The 21,374-nt window shown below is 30.8% G+C and overlaps 1 protein-coding gene across 1 annotated transcript; it reads right to left on the bottom strand.

Annotated features, from left to right (window-relative positions):
* Window positions 1-10,129: 10,129 nt before the first annotated feature.
* Window positions 10,130-11,609, bottom strand: LOC125499045 (jacalin-related lectin Calsepa-like). The gene is made up of 4 exons (XM_057395880.1): window positions 11,574-11,609; window positions 11,070-11,279; window positions 10,681-10,938; window positions 10,130-10,323 (listed from the first exon to the last, which is right to left on the bottom strand). Exons 1-4 carry the CDS (start codon window positions 11,592-11,594, stop codon window positions 10,303-10,305), a joined length of 510 nt encoding a protein of 169 aa, XP_057251863.1. The 5' UTR covers window positions 11,595-11,609; the 3' UTR covers window positions 10,130-10,302.
* Window positions 11,610-21,374: the final 9,765 nt, after the last annotated feature.

Consider the following 21,374-nt stretch of genomic DNA (forward strand, 5'->3'; position numbering starts at 1 on the left):
ATCTTTTTAGTATGCTTAAAAACTACAACTTGTGGTTCTTAAAATTTTCATTGTATTGTAGTGGCGCATCTTTTCATTTATTATGTCCTTTGTTTTGGGTTAATCTTAATGTAAAAGGGATTTCACAATATGGTCTCATTTCCTGTCATTTTAAAAAAAGTAATTAATTCTTTATCGTCAATCTTATTCTCAGGTTCAATTAAAGGTAGTTAAGATGCTTTGCTGAAGACCGAAAGAATTGAATCATGTATGACACATAAATATCAAATTTTATCATCTTAGTGTATAAGTTAATATTGGAGCTGAAATCCATGTAGTTTATCATCGTCTTTTTTTCTTGATGAGATAATAGGTGTCTTGTTATTACTCCTAAATTTTGATTAACACGACGTAGTCTAATAAGATTGAAATCTAATTCCATGTATATGAAAAATTCGTTTATTTCCTTGCTCTTTCAAAAAATGAGCTAAATGTCCATATCATTACGTTATCAAACTTTAAGAGTGATTTGTTGTAGTTGTATAATTAAAATAATATATATGATCCTCTTAAAATGTAAGAGATAAAAGTCTGAATCATTATATGACCCATGTAATTTCTCAATTGAGATAACTATTTGTTAATGTTTTCCCTAAATAGCTCAAGGTTTTACGAATTAGGGGCCTATCAAATGAACACGCACTACTTGCATGTTCATAGCAAATACTTCTTGTAAAGCTACATAAATTCGTCTAGCCTAATGTTATATGATTATCGGTTCATATTATTTTATTATAACATGTTACTTTTAACAATAAATCAACACCTACACATTGCAAGAAGAAATAGATTACACAAAGGTATTTTATAGATCTATTTACCAATAAATTACCCATTATATTCATCTTGTAAATGTCTTTTGTTACTCGCACTTGTATGGCAAGTTCATATATTTTGCATGATAAAAATTCACATGGAAATGATGTGTTGTTAGATAGAATTTAGATCTGACCCTTTTTATAGAACTTATTTCAACAAAATTTGAAAGGTAGTCAATTTAAAATTAAGCATGGAACGTTATTATATTTTTCAATTATCTAGATTCTTGCTAAACATGAACGTCTTGTGATGAGAGTGATATTTCCGTTCCTTAGTTCTCTTGACGACATAACGCTATTTGATATGAGTTTTGATGGACATGCTGCATCTTAGGTGTGGTGTAAGTCGTACTATATAAATACTTTCTCTTTCATTATAGTCTAATTAAATAGGTTCGTTAAAATCTTACTACATACTCAACTTATGAGTGATATATTTTTTTTCCCTTGATGTCAGAAATAGGGTCATGCAATGGAAGCTTATATATCTATTTTGTGATTAGGTTGAAGCTCCATTTCAAAAGCTCTTCAGAGACATGTTGAAATAATTATAACTAAGCAATAAGTTCCAGTTTAGATAACTCTATAATTTAAAATCTTATTATATACTCAACTTATGAGTGATATTTTTATTTTTTTCCCCTCGATGTTAGAAATAGGGTCATGCAATGAAAGCTTATATATCCATTTTGTGAGTAGGTTGAAGCTCCATTTCAAAAATACTTCAAAGACATGTGAAATAATTACAACTAAGCAATAAGTTACAGTTTAGAGAACTCTCTATAATTGTTACATTTAATCTTTGAATTGCACTTCAAACAACCACCAATAAATTGTGGATTTACACCTTGCTTTTGTGTTTTACCCCATGCACTCAAAACAGCAAGTGCAAGTACCAATTGATTTGGAATAATTACTTTACAATCATCTTGCTAATTGAAACCAACGTAATTCGAACATCACAAGTACGCTATTTTGGGGTGTCGCGTGCTAGCGAGCGGTTAAAACATCATGCTCACATCCTTGTTTCTATGTACAACTACCCACTCTTAGCATCAAATTCGAGAAACAGGGTGCTGAAAATGGAGCATACTCTATATCTTGCAGGAATAAATTGTAGCTTCGCTTTTAAAACACTCCAAAGATACGCGCAAAAGCTCCAAGTTATCAATAAGTTTTTAATCAAAGTTGTTAATTTAACTATTAGAATTGCACTTGAAATAAACTTATTTATGTATTTTCTTTTGCAAATGAAAGTTATTAGAAAATAAACCGTGTTTACACATCGTTATTCATTGATTTGCCTAATACACCTTCTATATGTACCGCCTATTAAAATTACACGCTAAACAAACTACTTAATGATAACAAACTACAAATTACACGTTATTCATTGATTCAAATGTTGTTTCCCCCTTTCCACTTATAACTTGCAAAATTAGATTGAGTTTTACAAGTTCTTTCAATCTTGTAATAGGTTCATTTGTCTGTGCTTATTGTTATGTGAAGAAATAAACTACTTAGATTCTTGTATAATTCTGAACGTGAGATTATTTTTCACTAATTTATTATAAAATGGTTTTTTAAAAGTATGTACAATGTATCTGTTTTAGCGTAGTGGCATCACATACAAAATTTGTGATATTGAAACCTCTATATTTATAAATGGTCTCAAGATAATATACTTGAAGTAAAAAAAGTGTTGCTTATGTTACAATATAGTAAAAAAAAAACTCATACCAAAAGTTTAAACACATTAAGAGACTTTTTTTCCATTGCAAATATTCTAAATTTTTTAAAGTAAATATGTATTCGGAATCTAATAGGAGAAAATAATAATAATGTATATTATATAATAGGATCGGACCATAAGATTGAACTAATTAAGATCATTAACATGTTAGCTTCTGTAATTGAGTAGGATGGAAGATCTTACAAAATCCCTGATCCAATTGATAACGAGTCGGGCCAAATAATTCGATCGGAGTAGTTGCTGAATCATACCACATAGTTCCGGCAACTTAGCTTATGAGTACAAAAAAGGAAAATGGGGAGGAGGGAAATATAGAAGGTGAGGTAAAGAGAAAACAAAATGATGAGCGTTCAAATAAGAGGGTACTTTTAAATGTGAAGAGGTTATGTAGGAGGGGAATTAGGCTTGCTACATACTCTCTTGCATCGTTTTCTAATTATATGGTCACGCTGAAATCTTACAATTTACTTATGAATGAAAAAAGGCAAAGGGGAGGAGGGAGCTTGAAGGGTAGGGGAGGAGAAAGCGAGAGGATGGAAGGGACCAAGTTGGAGCAGACTTTTTAATGTGAAGATGGTAGCCATATAGGAGAGAATTAGTCTTACTACATATATCCTCTTTCATCTTAAGCTCTATTCTTTTGGACTGATTAATAAAAATTTAGTTCAGGAAATTTTAGTTGTTCAGAAAAATTGAGTTAGTTTCCTCTTAGAATTTAAATTCAGTTCAATACAATCAATTCATTCCAATTACAATTCAGTTCAGTACAATTCAATTCAGTTCAATACAATTCAATTCACTTCAGATAAATTAAGTTCAATCCAGCTCAATTCATTCCAAAAGAACATAGCCTTAGTATAATTATATGGACTCAATGAAATAAAAGGCGGAGGAGGGAGCTAGAAGGGGAGTGGATGACAAAGAGGAAGATGGAAGGAAAAGGGAGTGGTTGAGATAAAAGGCGCGAGAGGTTGCATAATGAGAGGGTGAAAAAATAAGAATAGAAAGAGAGAAAGAAATAGTCAAGTTTGGAGAGGAGTTGTTTGACCCTGTATCTTAATAGCTAAAATATAATTTATTACTAAAATACAACAATTAATAAAATTGGAAAAACAACTCAAAGAAAACAGTATTTGCATGCAAGGTTGTCAAAATCGCGATTCTATTTTAAATCAGAAGGGCCTGTCAGAATCGGATCGTAAAATCGCAAGATTCTACGAATTTTGCGGGAATAAGATTCTATGATAAAATGTAAACTGTTTACCTATTTTTTCAATGAACAATACTAAAAATTCAATTTTATGCGTAATGGTATCAATATGAGACGTAAATGAAAATGTTCCATAGTACCCACAAAAGAATCCATAGTACCCCTTCCTCTTTGAAACTGAAAATGTTCTTCTTCCTCTCCAATGTCATTAAGTTTGTTTTTTTTTTTTCTATTAGACTTCTCCACATTAGCCTTTAAATTAGAGCTTGACATGTTTCTACAAATGATTCAATAGAAGGAAGTTAATTGATTAATTCAGTACTAAATTATTCAAAAATTACCGAAAAAAAAATGGAAAACTAAATTATCAATTAAAAATATAAAACAACTATTGATGAGATCGAAAGAAAGAGATAATACGCAGCAAAAATTCGAAAATAATTACCTGGAGTGGACGAGTGGTAGCTGAATCTGAAGAGTGAAGATCTGATGAACACAAGACCTGAAGAACCGAAGGAGAAAGAGAGAATTGGCAGCGACGCATCGTGTTTATTTTCAGTGAGAGGAATTGGGTGTGTTTACTGAGCAGAGGCCTCGTGCGTGTTTGATGAGGCTGAGAGAACATGGGCCTGGCCCAATGTTTAAATCCCCAGCTACAAGAATTGGGCTAAAAAGAGAATCGTTAAAATCGGTTTTAAATCGCGATTTTAGCGATTCTAACCGATTTTAACGATTCTACATGCGATTTTTTCAAAAAACGATTCTGTGTGCGATTTAAATCTTTTGACGAAAATTGAATCGTAAAATCATACGATTTTACGATTCAAATCGCGATTTTGACAACCTTGTTTGCATGAATATCCGAATTATATACTTATATGAGATATTGATGAGTAAAATAGATTCAAATCAATAACATATTAATTAATAAAGTAGTAGACGGGAGGAATATGACTTGACTTTATCTTTTTTTGATGTCTAACATAACATGATTTTTTTTTTCAAATTCGGTCTTTAATGGAAACAAATAAATTAAATCCTAATCTACTATGAAAACAATATAAAAAAAGGTCTTTTTAAAAAAATTATGGTTCCCGTATCAAGTAGTAAGAGTTACTTACAATTCTAAGATATATGAATATGAGTGGGAGAGGAAAAGTAAGTGAGAAGGAGAGATAAAGGATGAGAGAAATAAAGAGTAGAACGACAAATGTTTGGCGGGAAATGGGACGATAAGGATAACAAGAGATAGAAATCAGGGAAGGTTGGCGGGAAATGGGACGATAATGATAACAAGAGAGAAATAAGTGAGAATGAAGTTAGAGATAGAAATCAGGAAAGGTTGGCGGGAAATGGGACGATAAGGATAACAAGAGAGAAATAAAGAGTAGAACTACAAATGTTTGACTTTGTTTCTTTATAATAGTAATATTTTTTTTTTTGAAAAATTATGTAAGTTACCATTATTGTGATAATATTGTATTTGGGATTGTATGAATATTTTTTTCGAAGAAAATGAGGGATACATTAGGAGGAAAGTAACTAATACAACGTGTGTACAACGTGTGTCCTGATATACATTGGTTTTCCTGATGCAACTAATACAATGTGTGTACTCAGCGTCTTTTTGGAATACATGCTAAATAGATATTTCACCATTTAAGGCTAACAGATTACAAATATCACAATTATACTATTTTGGGGCGCCGTGCGCGAAGGCGCGCGGAGCAACAACTAGTACTGCCAAAAGTATAAAGTGAATGGATTAATAGGAAATGGATGTAGTATATGATAATTGCGTTCTTGAGCTTTTCACGAGTTTTTTAGTCGATTTTCAAATATATTAACTCAGCTTGTCAATATCTCGAGTCGAGTTTTGACCGATGGACCTCGAATAGCTCAGGTGTTGTCTTATCTGATTGTCACCCTAGATGCATATAAGCGTTTTATATCAGTAAGTTGCATTTATGGAAAGCGAATCTTTATTTTTTAGTGGGCCTATGACATATGGACCTCTTATTCCCATTCATCTACATAGAATAATACATTGTGTGTCTTGACATTATTTTTCTTCGTCCATTTGACCATCATCTGTGGTTCATACGATTGAATTCATGTAAGATCTTGCTTGATTAATCTCAATGTGTATTTTTCGAATATTAACTTCTTATTATATTTACAAATACACAATTAAAGACGTTAATAGAGCACATGTGATAGCCTAGTGGTATTGGCATCACCTTCGATCCCAAAGGTCAAGGGATCGAGTCTCACCCCTTGCAAGGAGGGATCCCCAATTTCCCCCCTTCCTTGCAAGGGACTTCATCTTATCTTTAAAAAAAATAAAAAATTAAAGACGTCAATGCTCAAAAGGCGATCCTATCAAAGGAACGGTATCACGTGTCACTTTTCTCAAACTTATATAATAAACATGTTTATAATCTCATTTAAAAATATTAACAATGTGTAGTTACTATGATTTGAACACATGACCTTTGAAATGAAAAATGAGAGTTTAACCATTAATCCACTACAATTTCAATGCTTAATGTTTCAGAGTAAAAAGTCTTATAATTATGTGTAATTATAGAAACATGGACAAGCTTTTTGATTTTTAACACTTTTATTAGCTAATAACATTCTCTTACTCTAGTTTCATGAAATTGTTATTTTTGTCCCCAATTATTTAGAAGTTTCTTAAACAATTTATCATGCCATAACATCTTTTTTCAATGTCGTAGTAGACAAAAATATTACGAAAAGCTAATAAAATTAATTATGAAATTTATAAATAATAATATATTTAATTTGAGAATTAAAACTAACCCGAGACATCACCAGGGCTAAAATTCTAGTTTATATACATTCCAGACCTCGCATAGTCTCATAACTATAATAATGAACTACTAATGTAATTATTGAAAGATACCCTTTGAATTTTCATATTGAGATTGAATTTCCTGAAATTTCCATTTCAATTCTTGAGGTTGTTAGTAGGAATTACTCCATCAATTTAATACAATTATCACAAATTCTTGGGTGTAATTATGGTAGGTGTAACATCCTACGAACTACCGGTTCTTTTGTAAAAGAAACTCAAATGCGATGAAATAAATGATTAAATTATATTAGATGCACTCTTCAATTTTTAGTACATTTAATTAAATTACATGTACATTTTCCCCTTTTAAGAAGAATGACCCGTCCTTACAAGACCTACACCTCTCGCAAGTCAGCCAATTCAACTACACAAGTCAACAATTGGTAAATTACTTGTACATGTATCACACAAAAATGGTGTTGAACATGATATTGTACATAATAGAATCAAGTCCCCGAACCTTTAGTAGGGGTGTTCGCGGTTTGGGTTGGTGCGGTTTGGGATGTGACCAAACCCAAACTGCAAATATACGGTTTGATAATTTTCCAGCCCAAACCGCACCGCACTTTTCCCCAAACCAACCCAAACCGAACTGCGCAAAACGGTTTGGTGCGGTTTGGTTTGCGATTCAACCATTTTTTTTTCCTCCGTAACATTAATTTTGTTATCTAAGAGTAAAAAAAATTGTTAATAAGAGTCCAAATAGATATGAAGTTGACTTCATAATTAAACTTAAATAACGATTTATCAAAAGTGTTAAAGTTCGTTACCTCAAACTTCTTTTTTCAGTTTTATACTTGTATGCCACCTTGTCAAGTGTATTTAATCTTTTTTTTAAAAAAAAATTATAAAATTGTGGTTTGCGCCTTTGCGGTGCGGTTTTGGTTTACAAAAATTAAAACCCAACCCAAACCGCAAACCGCGGTTTGCTTGAAATCATAACCCAAATCGCAATTTTAAAACCGCAAACCAAACCAAACCGCGAAAAAACGGTAATATCCCTAACCTTTAGCTCTCTAGCATACGATAATATCCCATGTACACAAGATGCACTGGTATACCCCATATCACATAATAAGGTAAAAATAGAAAAAATATTCAAAGTTGGTCTAGAGTAAGATTCTCAAAAACTTCTTCATCAAAAATATATATATGGTGGATTTTCAAGTGACAATCCAGAGAAAAATTGTGGACCAAAGAGTGAGAAATACAGAAGCTGAAGCGTAAGTCCATAACATGATCACCGAACACTCACTTTTGCCAGCTCCAAATAGCTGCATCATTGTGCCTGACACATTTAAGCATAACACAAACATTGTAAGACATACATGACCTTTGTCAATGTTGATGGTCAATATAAGTAGAAAGTTTGAGGTAACACAAAAATATAAAAATCTTGAAGCAAGAAATAAGGTGAAAAAAATGCTTTCCTACGTACCTAAGTTCATTACTGGTGGCATAGCATGTTGAAGTAGAAGAAGAAACACAAATAATTTACTGTTGGGTGGTACAAAACCAACTTGAATTGCTCCTTTAACAATAATAATTCCCGATAGAGGAAGAATTATATAGCGAGCTACGTACAACTATACCAATAACAATCTGCGTTGAATACCAGTTCTCTTTAAACCTGACCACAACATAAGTGACATATAAGATGTTATATTGAGTCCCTAACTCAAGAGAATGGAGAGCTATTACTTATTAGTTACCATCCTATCTCTTATGTTATGGAGGAAGTTGTTACCTACCATCCTATCTTTTATGTTAAACGTCCCATGCTTAAATGATGGCGCGACATTATAAAACAACCTCTATTTATGCTTGTTAGTAATGATGTGACGTGTTGTCGGGTTTTAGAAGATGGAATGTAGTTGAATTGTTTAAGAAGTGCATCGAGGAGCGTTGGCTCAAGGTCGTCTTGAATTTGTCAAGATCTTCAAACAGTCCTCTTTATTTCCTTTAAGTGGAACATTTTCTCCTTGTCACCCTAATGCGTACAATTCACTTGTACTATCCTCGCATCCATCAATTCAACGTTCTAGTGCAGTTTTGGTGGATTTTTACGAGGATTTTGGTTTCAAATTAAGTCTTTTGTGTGTTCTTTATTACTGGTTATTTATTTTTTTTCTTTGACTTGTTAAAATAATTACAATTTGTTGTCTTTAATTTGTATTTTGAAGGGTTAGATTGATCCTATCTTTGTAGTACTTTTGAATGGTTAGAAAACATTCAATTGTCACTAACAACTCACTCTCTCTCTTTACCTTTTATATTTCTCTTAAGATGTCGTCAATGGATATCTAATTCAGCTTCATCATCTTCAGTTCAGTAGCTTGGTGGATTGATCTATAACTTCTAACATATGTAATTTAAAAATAATTTTAGAAATTGAGGGGGACATTATAATAATAACAACAAATGAAAGAATTGGCACACAATTAGCTTGTGGGTTAACAAAACTGAATTTGTTTGTTCTTTTTTTCCTTTTAACTATCATTTCATTTCTTGGTCAACCAAACTGTGTAGCCTTAGGTTGATTTTCTTATGTTTTCTAATAGATATACCAAATGGACTTGGCATGTTTGCCAAAATACATAATATTTAGCATTAATTAATATTTATAATTATGCATTAGAAAAAATTGTAAAAGATTGATTTTATAAAAATACATTTTGAGACGACGTATCTAATAAGACTCTACATGCATGAAGTATAAGGAGAAATATTTTTTTTCTTTCAACAATACCACCTTATATTATTATATATTTTACAAAACATGTAATAGAAATTGAAAGCATTATATTTTTATTTTTATTTTACAAATGAAAGCATTATATCTACTCCACTGTTTTATAGAAGAGACTTATAGTACAAAATAGTAAAAGAAAACTTATTAGATGAATTTACTAATTATTCAAAGGCACGGTAAGATAATACTTCCTCCGTTCCATAATAAATGAAACACTTCTCTTTTTTATGTGAGAGCTTTTTTAGAGAAGTGTTTCACTCATTATGGAATGCAAGAAGTATTAATTATTATAATACTACCTCTGTTTTTATTTAGTTGCAACAATTTCTACTTTTAGGTGTTTTTTATTAGTTGCAACATTTTCCTTTTTAGGAAAGCTTTTGGGATAATTTGACTATATTACCCTTACTTCACCTACTTTTCCCATTTAATTACAGTATTAGTAGCAGGGCAAGTGGGTCAATTATATTCTCTTTTCTCATTTCTTAAAGTTTGTGCAAAAAGATGAATGTTGCAACTAAATAAAAATAGATGTAGTATGAATTTAACATTGGAGTTTGAAACGTTCAAGAGCTCGCAGATTGGACACCATTATATATATATATATATATATATATATATATATATATATATATATATATTATATATTATATAATGTTAATTAAGTTGAAATAAATTACCAACAACGTAACAATAATACATTCACTCAAGTTTATGATTACAATCACTCTTAGCTTGAGAGGCCACTCATATAATATAAGTACTTCTTATTGTGGCTTATTGGAAACAAAAATAATAGTAGATATCCCCATTGGCTGAATACAGTAGCCTAAGACTTGGAGAACGTCATTAATTAGCGCTCGAAAATTCCTGAATTTGACATGGAGACCAATGAAAGGATTAGCTATAATTATAAAAAGTAATAAAAATAAAATTAATAATGCAGCTAGGTAGGGAAAAATAAGGATGAAAAGGTAAGGAAAATCTCCTTTGTATATTTAGTAACAGGCTCATTAATTTTATAGCTGATACATAAGAAAAACAAAAGTGATATATATATATATGCATGGAGTATAATCTTCATTTTGCTTATTATATATATTTGCTCATGTATAGCCTCCAAATGAGCAAGAATATAACCTTGATATACTATACTATAGACATGCAATAATACTCAGATGTAACATGAAATTTAGATATCTAAAGTAGGAAATTATATCTTATTACCTTCCTCACGAGAAGTCCAATTGACTCGATATAGCCGTCGCTCCTTCCAAAAACTCCAACAACAGGACCATCAGTTATGTTTGGCGATGAAAAAGCAGTTAAATTATCAACATCCTTTCCTTGTCCATATGGTCCATATCCTTGAGGATTGAAATTGGTCTGAATCTTCAATGTCGCAACATCAACTTGCTTCCGATCTCTATCGTTTCCATATGTTCCACTAACACCGGTTAGGTATTCACCATCCTTGAGCACAATCTATTGTTTTATAGATACATGCATGTATGGATGGAAAGCAAAAAAATAAAAAGTTTGCATTAGATAGTGATCTAAATGAATGCAAAAAGCTATTAGTTTCCAAAGACATGAAGATACATGCATGTATTCACCTGATTAACAAAGTGTGTGCTGGTTGGTGGGCTAGTGCCACCGATCTGCACAGTCCTGGTACTTCCATCAGGCTTAGCTATCACAAATCTGATTCCATCCACAATGTATCCACTGTCAACTGTTAGTGTAGTGAAACGCTCACCATCAGCAAGTTGAACGCGATAGTTTTCCGGCAATTGAGAACCATAAGGCCCGTATTGTTCAATCACCTCCCCTGTGAAAGTTTACAAGAACATTTAGAAAACTAAAATTTGCATGCATGCATGCTATTAGAGTATGGTAAGTATATTATATTAGAGTCCTAGACTAATAAGGAAACGAGTATAATTACATGTTAACATAATATAATATACTTACCATAATTATAATACATGCTAACAAAAATATAAATAAGACAATTAGAATAAGTGGGTAAATAGATTGGAGAATAGAAATACTTATTCATCAACTTTGCATAAAGAGAATTATAGAAAAAAGAAAGACTAAGAAAGCCAAGTACTCACGCTAGCAACTGCTTGAGCCATTTCTTAAATTTGCAGATTAGCACGTAGGTTTTAGTAGTAACTTTGCTACTAGGATATGGTTTCTTGTTCTCTCCTGGATGATGTTTGATCTATTTATATACATACCATGAAGAGGCCAAGAGGGCAAAGTTGTGATTTTTACTCCACAAAAGAACATATTCTCTTGGACAACTTGTCTTTTTATATCCATAACTATTATATCGATCTATGTCTGCTTCTTTTCATTTTATCCGTCCACACTACACGATAAATTTAAGACATGAATGTATGCGACTATGCATTAAATATTTAAACCAGCCACTACAATTATTAATTAAATTACTTACTTATTAGTTATTACTTAAATATTGATGCTATAGCATGCATTCGTATGTGTATCAGTAGTGGCGGAGCCACAATTATTTTATTGGAGGAAATATCAGATTATATGAGAAAAAGATAGTTATGACGACCATAAAATCATCTCTAGTCAAGAAAAATTGATGCCATTAATTAGGGATGGTATTCAAAGCAATCAACTCAAGATAATGAGGGGTTATTACCCCTCCCCCCCCCCCCTCCTACCTAGAATGATAAACAAAAATATCAATACTTGTATGAGCTCCAAAAATTAAAAGCAGCTTCATCTTGATATAATCTGATTAGAGGATTATATTACTCTACTCAATCATATTTAAGTAAAAAAAAATATTTTAGTAAATTCTAATCAATCAAACACTGTGGATAGTATGCTATATCTATTAAAACAAAAGAAAAAGCTATATGCATCTCCAAGAGTTGTATATAAGAAGCTAAAAATGAAAATAAGTTGCATTAATTGATCATTTATTACATCAGTAGATGCAAAATTTTTCCATAAATTCACAACTTATTACTATTTTAAGTAGTGTATTTATGTCTTATATACAACCCTAAGGGCTGCATAAAGTATAACCCTAAAAAAAATTAGAGGATTATATTACTCTATTATGCGTGCTAGCATGAAGAGCAACTAATGCTCCGTTTCGAAAAAGTCGATCAGAAGATAAGATCCATGCATGATCATGACGCCCGGAAGGTGCCACAAGAATCCGCTTATAATACATTTGAACACATGACCTTTGAAATGAAATGTGAGAGTTTAACCATTAATCCACTACAATTTCAATGCTTAATGTTTCAGAGTAAAAAGTCTTATAATTATGTGTAATTATAGAGACATGGACAAGTTTTTTGATTTTTAACACTTTATTAGCTAATAACATTCTCTTACTCTAGTTTCATAAAATTGTTATTTTTGTCCCCAATTGTTTAAAAGTTTCTCAAACAATTTATCGTGCCATAACATCTTTTTTCAATGTCACACTAGACAAAAATATTATGAAAAACTAATAAAATTAATTATGAAATTTATAGATACTAATATATTTAATAATTGGAACTAACCCGAGACGTCACCAGGGCTAAAATTCTAGTTTATATACATTCCACGACCTCACATAGTCTCATAACTATAGTAATGGACTACTAATGTAATTATTGAAAGGAACCCTTTGATTTTTCATATTGAGATTGAATTTCCTGAAATTTCCATTTCAATTATTTGAGGTTGTTAGTAGGAATTACTCCATCAATTTAATAAAATTATCATAAAATTCTTGGGTGTAATTATGACGTAACATCTTATGAACTACCGGTTCTTTTGTAAAAGAAACTCAAATGCCATGAAATAAATTATTAAAATATTAGATGCACTCTTCAATTGTACATTCAATTGTCACAGACATACACTCTCTCTCTTTACCTTTTACATTTCTCTCAAGATGGTATCATCATTCATCAATGGATATCTAATTCAGCTTCATCATCTTCAGTTCAGTAGCTTGGTGAATTGATCTATAACTTCTAACATATGTGATTTAAAAATAATTTTAGAAATTGAGGGGGACATTATAATAATAACAACAAATGAAAGAATTGGCACACAATTAGCTTGTGGGTTAACAAAACTGAATTTGTTTGTTCTTTTTTTTTTTCTTTTAACTATCATTTCATTTCTTGGTCAACCAAATTGTGTAGCCTTAGATTGATTTTCTTATGTTTTCTAATAGATATACCAAATGGACTTGGCATGTTTGCCAAAATACATAATTTTTAGCATTAATTAATATTTGTAATTATGCATAAGAAAAAATTGTAAAAGATTAATTTTATAAAAATACATTTTGAGACGACGTATCTAACAAGACTCTATATGCATGAAGTATAAGGAGAAATATTTTTTTTCTTTCAACAATACCGCCTTATATTATTATATCTATAGAAATATATTAAAAGGCGTGCGAAAGAACGTTTATGTGCCACATGGCACTCTCCTCAAATTTCTAATGCAAATGGTTTATGTTCATGTATACTCCTCGCTTTTAAAAAAAATGTGTAAGTGAAAGATATCGAACACGTGACCTTTGAAATGAAAAGTAAGCGCTTAACCATCAATACACTATGACTTTGTTGTTTAATGTTTGAAATAAAATATGATAAAGTCTTGTAATAATTGTAATTAACTAAAAAGACTTAACAAGTATATACTCCCTCCATTTTTTTTATTGCTATTGTTGTATGCACAACCATTTATGCCATGTCACTTTCAAATTAGAGTGTATTAATGTAAAATAATGAGAAAACGTGAAAAGTAGTATTTTTGGGTCGAAAAAGAGAAAAACAAATATAAAAGTATCAATTTATGGTGGGCCAAATAAGAAAAATGCAGAAATTTTAAAAAAACAACCATTTAAGGAAAATGTACCAATTAAAAAAAATGGAGAGAGTACATCTTTAACAATCTTATTACGTAACTTCCAAGAGAATTTGATGTCAGATTCTCTTACCACAATTCTTTTTAAGGTATTGTTTACAAACTCAAAGCTTTTTTTTTTTTTTACTTATCACGTCGTGACGTGAATTTTTCAATTTCTTAATGGACAAAATTACGAAAAGTATAGTAGAAAAAATATGAAACAAAAATAATAACATATCTGTTTATTGTAACTGACCCGAGGCATCGCCCGAGAAAAAAAAACTAGTTATTTTACAAACCATGTAATGGTAAAATGAAAGCATTATATTTTATTTTTTTATTTACAAATGAAAGCATTATATTAACTACCACTGTTTTATAGAAGAGACTTATAGTACAAAATAGTAAAAGAAAAACAAATTAATTTACTAATTATTCAAAGGCACAATAAGATAATACTTCCTCCGTTCCATAATAAACGAAACACTTCTCTTTTTTATGTGAGAGCTTTTTTAGAGAAGTGTTTCACTCATTATGGAACGCATGAAGTATTAATTATTATAATACTACCTCTGTTTTTATTTAGTTGCAACAATTTCTACTTTTAGGTGTTTTTTTATTAGTTGCAACATTTCCCTTTTTACGAAAGCTTTTGGGATAATTTGACTATATTACCTTTACTACACCTACTCTCCCCATTTAATTACAGTACTAGTAGCAGGGGCAAGTGGGTCAATTATATTCTCTTTTCTCATTTCTTAAAGTTTGTGCAAAAAGGTGAATGTTGCAACTAAATAAAAACAGAGGTAGTATGACTTTAACATTGGAGTTTGAAGCGTTCAAGAGCAGATTGGACACCATAATATTGATTAATTATTAATTAAATTACTTACTTATTAGTTATTACTTAAATATTGATGCTATAGCATGCATTCGTATGTGTATCAGTAGTGGCGGAGCCACAATTATTTTATTGGAGGGAATATCAGATTATATGAGAAAAGAGGTAGTTATGACAACCATAAAATCATCTCTAGTCAAGAAAAATTGATGCCATTAATTAGGGATGGTATTCAAAGCAATCAACTCAAAATAATGAGGGGGGGTGTTATTACCCCTTCCCCCCCCCTACCTAGAATGATAAACAAAAATATCAATACTTGTACGAGCTCCAAAAATTAAAATCAGCTTCATCTTGATATAATTTGATTAGAGAATTATATTACTCTATTCAATCATATTTCAGTAAAAGAAATATTTTAAAAAATTTTAATTAATCAAACACTGTGGATAGTATGCTATATCTATTAAAACAAAGGGAAAAGCTATATGCAACTAAGGGTTGTATATAAGAAGCTAAAAAGGAAAATAAGTTGCATTAATTGATCATTTATTACATCAGTTGATGCAAAATTTTTCCATAAAATCACAACTTATTACTATTTTAAGTAAAGGGCTGCATATAGTATAACCCTAAAAAAAATTAGAGGATTATATTACTCTATTATGCGTGCTAGCATGAAGAGCAACTAATGCTCCGTTTCGAAAAAGTCGATCAGAAGATAAGATCCATGATCATGACGCCGGGAAGGTGCCACAAGAATCCGCTTGCACATATTGCCATATTGCTGGTAGATCAAAGTTTTACAAAATCCATTCCAAAAGGTACGCGGAAAGACTTCTTTAGACTGAATCAGATTCTTTATCTCAAACAACTACCAAACTCTTGTAGATAAAAATTGAGCAGGGAATCAATTCTCTGATCTACAACCTCAAGTATTAAAGGTAGAGATATGCATATAAACCACTACACGAGTTTGGATCTTCTATAGTTTTTATTTTAAAAACTCTACAAGGTGTGTGAGCCATTGATTTAAAAATTAAGGACTCATATTTGTGGGAGGGAAAAATTGGGGTGTGGATTTTGATGAGAAAAAATAAAGGGGATTTCAGAAAGATTATATTTAAGTCATTGTTTTTTTATTCAATGTTTTATATTAGTCAGACTCTACGTTAAATAGTTGTTTTAGAACTCTAAAGGATCCAAACACCCACTACACTACCATCTTATTACTCTCATATAAGTAATTAAAATGACATTAAGATTTTTTTTTTATCCATGGTAATGAAGGATACTTTTTTGTAGGGGGAGAAATCAAGAGTACTTTTTTTGTACTCAAAGTATATTTTTGTTTCTTATCATAGTTAAAAAAGTAATCCAAAAATTAGTATGTCCACAATAACAAACAATAAAATGATTCGATTGGACTTATAGATCGTAAAAGAATATCAATACAATAATAGGAGACTACTCAAGCGCTTTCTAGTTGCTAGCACAAAAAGGAAAAAGCAATGTCTCCTGCAACCGAAAGAAATGAGAGAATAAGGAACAAAATAAATCATTTTAAAAAGAAAGAAAAAAAGAATCAAAAGAATATAAGATGAGATAAAAACAAGAAAATTTGTTCAAAACTTGAAAGTGTAGGTAGTAGGAGTTTCAATGATATATGTGAGTAAAGTTCCAGCTTAAGTTAGGGTGACTTGATTTGACTCGCAACTTCTCGCGTCAATCTCGAGCTAATTCGAGCTCACTTGAATTAAGTATTGACCGAGTATTGTCAAAGCTTTCACCGAGTCAAGTTAATTCACTCTTTCCGAGTTTTAATCTAGTCAACCTCGAGTAGCTCATAAATTACAAAAGGAATGTCCAAATCAAAATCGACACTCAAATAAAACTATCGAAAATTGGTATAAGAAAAACTAGGTCGTCACTAGTCTCCTAAAATCAAACAAACCTAACTAAATCATTAAACTAGGTAAAGTTAAAAACTTAAAAATTCACTTACAAACTACAACCTATGAAAAAATTGACTTGAAATCAAAGTGTCCACTTTCTTTACAATTTATGAAGTACTTTTCTTAATTTAAAAATCAACTAAACAATTATAATATTAGAAATCATAAATAAATTCAACAAAATTTCTATTTTGTTCATAGAATTTAACTTTGAAAAGTACAAAAAAAAAACAAAAAGAATAGTGATAGACTTAAGTTACATAAACTAAACCAATCAAATTTTCCAACCAAAAACAATTATACTTCGTATGTCTAATGTTCAAATTTTGACTCCTATGCCGAAGAAAATCGAGTTTTTGTTTTGATAAAAATTCAAGCACACATCGCGTGCAAAAAATTCTAGTTGATCATTTATTACATTGCTTGATGCAAAAAAATTTCATAAATTCACAACTGATTTCCATTTTATATAGTGTATTTATGTCTTATATGCAACCCTAAGGGCTGCATATAGCATAACTCTAAAATAAATTAGAGGATTATATTTCTCTCTTATGCTAGCATGAAGAGCAACTAATGTTCCGTTTTGAAAAAGTCGATCAGAAGATAAGATCCATGATCATGCTGCCGGGAAGGTGCCACAAGAATCCACTTACACATATTGCCATATTGGTACTTGGTAGATCAAAGTTTTACAAAATCCATTCCAAAAGGTACGCGGAAAGACTCCTTTAGACTGAATCAAATTCTTTATCTTAAACAACTAATAAACTCATGTAGATAAAAATTGAACAGTGAATCAATTCTCCGATCCACAACCTCAAGTATTAAAGGTACAACTATGCATGTAAACCACTACACGAGTTCAGATTCTCTATAGTTTGATTTTAAAAACTCTACAAGGTAAGCCATTGATTTTAAAATCAAGGACTCATATTGGTGGAAGGGGAAATTAGGGTGTGGATTTTGATGAGAAAAAATAGAACGGATTTTAAAAGATAATATTTGAACCATTGTTTTTTTATTCAATGTTTAATGTTAGTCAAACTCTACCTTAAATAGTTGTTTTAGAACTCTATAGGATCCAAACACCAACTACACTACCATCTTATTACTCTCTTATAAGTAATTAAAATGACATTAAGATTTTTTTTATCCATTGGTAATGAAGGGTACTTTTTTTTGTAAGGGGAGAAATCAAAAGTACTTTTTGTACTTAAAAGTATATTCCTGTTTCTTATCATAGTCAAAAAAAAAAAAAAAGTAACCCAAAAACTAGCATGACCACAATAACAAATAATAAAATCATTAGATTTGACTTTAACAGATCGTAAAAGACTATTATTACGTACGATAATATATATATTTAAATTTGATTTCAGTTAGTGTTATATTTTTTTAATTATTATCGTGAAGACGGGGTTGCTCTTTATAGATAAGACCTGGAGCAAGAGGAAATAGTTATCATGAATTAAAAAGATAATTAAAAAAATCTCATTTATGACCGCTGAAGGTAACATTCTGCTAAAAAAGAAACAATTAGAGTTTGAGATACAAAGTAATTCATTATCTAAAAGTAATCCCTTTAAATTGTAGAGTGACCTCTTTAACTTACAAAGTCGCCTCTTAAGTTACAAACTAGTTATTACACCCGAGTATACCCCGGGTTAAAAAATATTTAATTTATTAATATAATACTTTATGATAATAACACAAAATACAACTTAGCCTGGTGGTTAAAACTTTCGTATATGTACTTGAGGTTTCGGGATCAAACTCTATACTACGTAATTTCTAAAAAAAAGTATTGTCCTTGGATTACATGAATTAAAACTTCCTAAGAATAGTGCCACGTGGCACAGTTTCTTGTTTATGCACGCTTTTTAATATATTTATATAGATAAGGTGGGTCTTACCAAAAAAAATATTGCAAAATAATCTTCCACGTGACTTATCAATTAGAAAAAGAAGAATAGGGGACTACTCAAGCTCTTTCTAGTTGCTAGCACAAAAAGAAAAAGCAATACCGAAAGAAATGAGAGAATAAGGAACAAAAGCATTTTAAAAAGAAAGAAAAAAAGAATCGAAAGAATATAAGATGAGATAAAACAAGAAAATATGTTAATACTGCCAAAAGTATAAAGTGAATGGATTAATAGGAAATAGATTCAAATCAATAACATATTAATTAATAAAGTAGTAGACGGGAGGAATATGACTTGACTTTATCTTTTTTTGATGTCTAACATAACATGATTTTTTTTTTCAAATTCGGTCTTTAATGGAAACAAATAAATTAAATCCTAATCTACTATGAAAACAATATAAAAAAAGGTCTTTTTAAAAAAATTATGGTTCCCGTATCAAGTAGTAAGAGTTACTTACAATTCTAAGATATATGAATATGAGTGGGAGAGGAAAAGTAAGTGAGAAGGAGAGATAAAGGATGAGAGAAATAAAGAGTAGAACGACAAATGTTTGGCGGGAAATGGGACGATAAGGATAACAAGAGATAGAAATCAGGGAAGGTTGGCGGGAAATGGGACGATAATGATAACAAGAGAGAAATAAGTGAGAATGAAGTTAGAGATAGAAATCAGGAAAGGTTGGCGGGAAATGGGACGATAAGGATAACAAGAGAGAAATAAAGAGTAGAACTACAAATGTTTGACTTTGTTTCTTTATAATAGTAATATTTTTTTTTTTGAAAAATTATGTAAGTTACCATTATTGTGATAATATTGTATTTGGGATTGTATGAATATTTTTTTCGAAGAAAATGAGGGATACATTAGGAGGAAAGTAACTAATACAACGTGTGTACAACGTGTGTCCTGATATACATTGGTTTTCCTGATGCAACTAATACAATGTGTGTACTCAGCGTCTTTTTGGAATACATGCTAAATAGATATTTCACCATTTAAGGCTAACAGATTACAAATATCACAATTATACCTTATACCCCTGCGCGTGCGCGAAGGCGCGCGGAGCAACAACTAGTACTGCCAAAGTATAAAGTGAATGGATTAATAGGAAATGGATGTAGTATATGATAATTGCGTTCTTGAGCTTTTCACGAGTTTTTTAGTCGATTTTCAAATATATTAACTCAGCTTGTCAATATCTCGAGTCGAGTTTTGACCGATGGACCTCGAATAGCTCAGGTGTTGTCTTATCTGATTGTCACCCTAGATGCATATAAGCGTTTTATATCAGTAAGTTGCATTTATGGAAAGCGAATCTTTATTTTTTAGTGGGCCTATGACATATGGACCTCTTATTCCCATTCATCTACATAGAATAATACATTGTGTGTCTTGACATTATTTTTCTTCGTCCATTTGACCATCATCTGTGGTTCATACGATTGAATTCATGTAAGATCTTGCTTGATTAATCTCAATGTGTATTTTTCGAATATTAACTTCTTATTATATTTACAAATACACAATTAAAGACGTTAATAGAGCACATGTGATAGCCTAGTGGTATTGGCATCACCTTCGATCCCAAAGGTCAAGGGATCGAGTCTCACCCCTTGCAAGGAGGGATCCCCAATTTCCCCCCTTCCTTGCAAGGGACTTCATCTTATCTTTAAAAAAAATAAAAAATTAAAGACGTCAATGCTCAAAAGGCGATCCTATCAAAGGAACGGTATCACGTGTCACTTTTCTCAAACTTATATAATAAACATGTTTATAATCTCATTTAAAAATATTAACAATGTGTAGTTACTATGATTTGAACACATGACCTTTGAAATGAAAAATGAGAGTTTAACCATTAATCCACTACAATTTCAATGCTTAATGTTTCAGAGTAAAAAGTCTTATAATTATGTGTAATTATAGAAACATGGACAAGCTTTTTGATTTTTAACACTTTTATTAGCTAATAACATTCTCTTACTCTAGTTTCATGAAATTGTTATTTTTGTCCCCAATTATTTAGAAGTTTCTTAAACAATTTATCATGCCATAACATCTTTTTTCAATGTCGTAGTAGACAAAAATATTACGAAAAGCTAATAAAATTAATTATGAAATTTATAAATAATAATATATTTAATTTGAGAATTAAAACTAACCCGAGACATCACCAGGGCTAAAATTCTAGTTTATATACATTCCACGACCTCGCATAGTCTCATAACTATAATAATGAACTACTAATGTAATTATTGAAAGATACCCTTTGAATTTTCA

Source organism: Beta vulgaris, chromosome 6 (assembly GCF_026745355.1).
Source record: "Beta vulgaris subsp. vulgaris cultivar EL10 chromosome 6, EL10.2, whole genome shotgun sequence".
NCBI lineage: Eukaryota > Viridiplantae > Streptophyta > Magnoliopsida > Caryophyllales > Amaranthaceae > Beta > Beta vulgaris.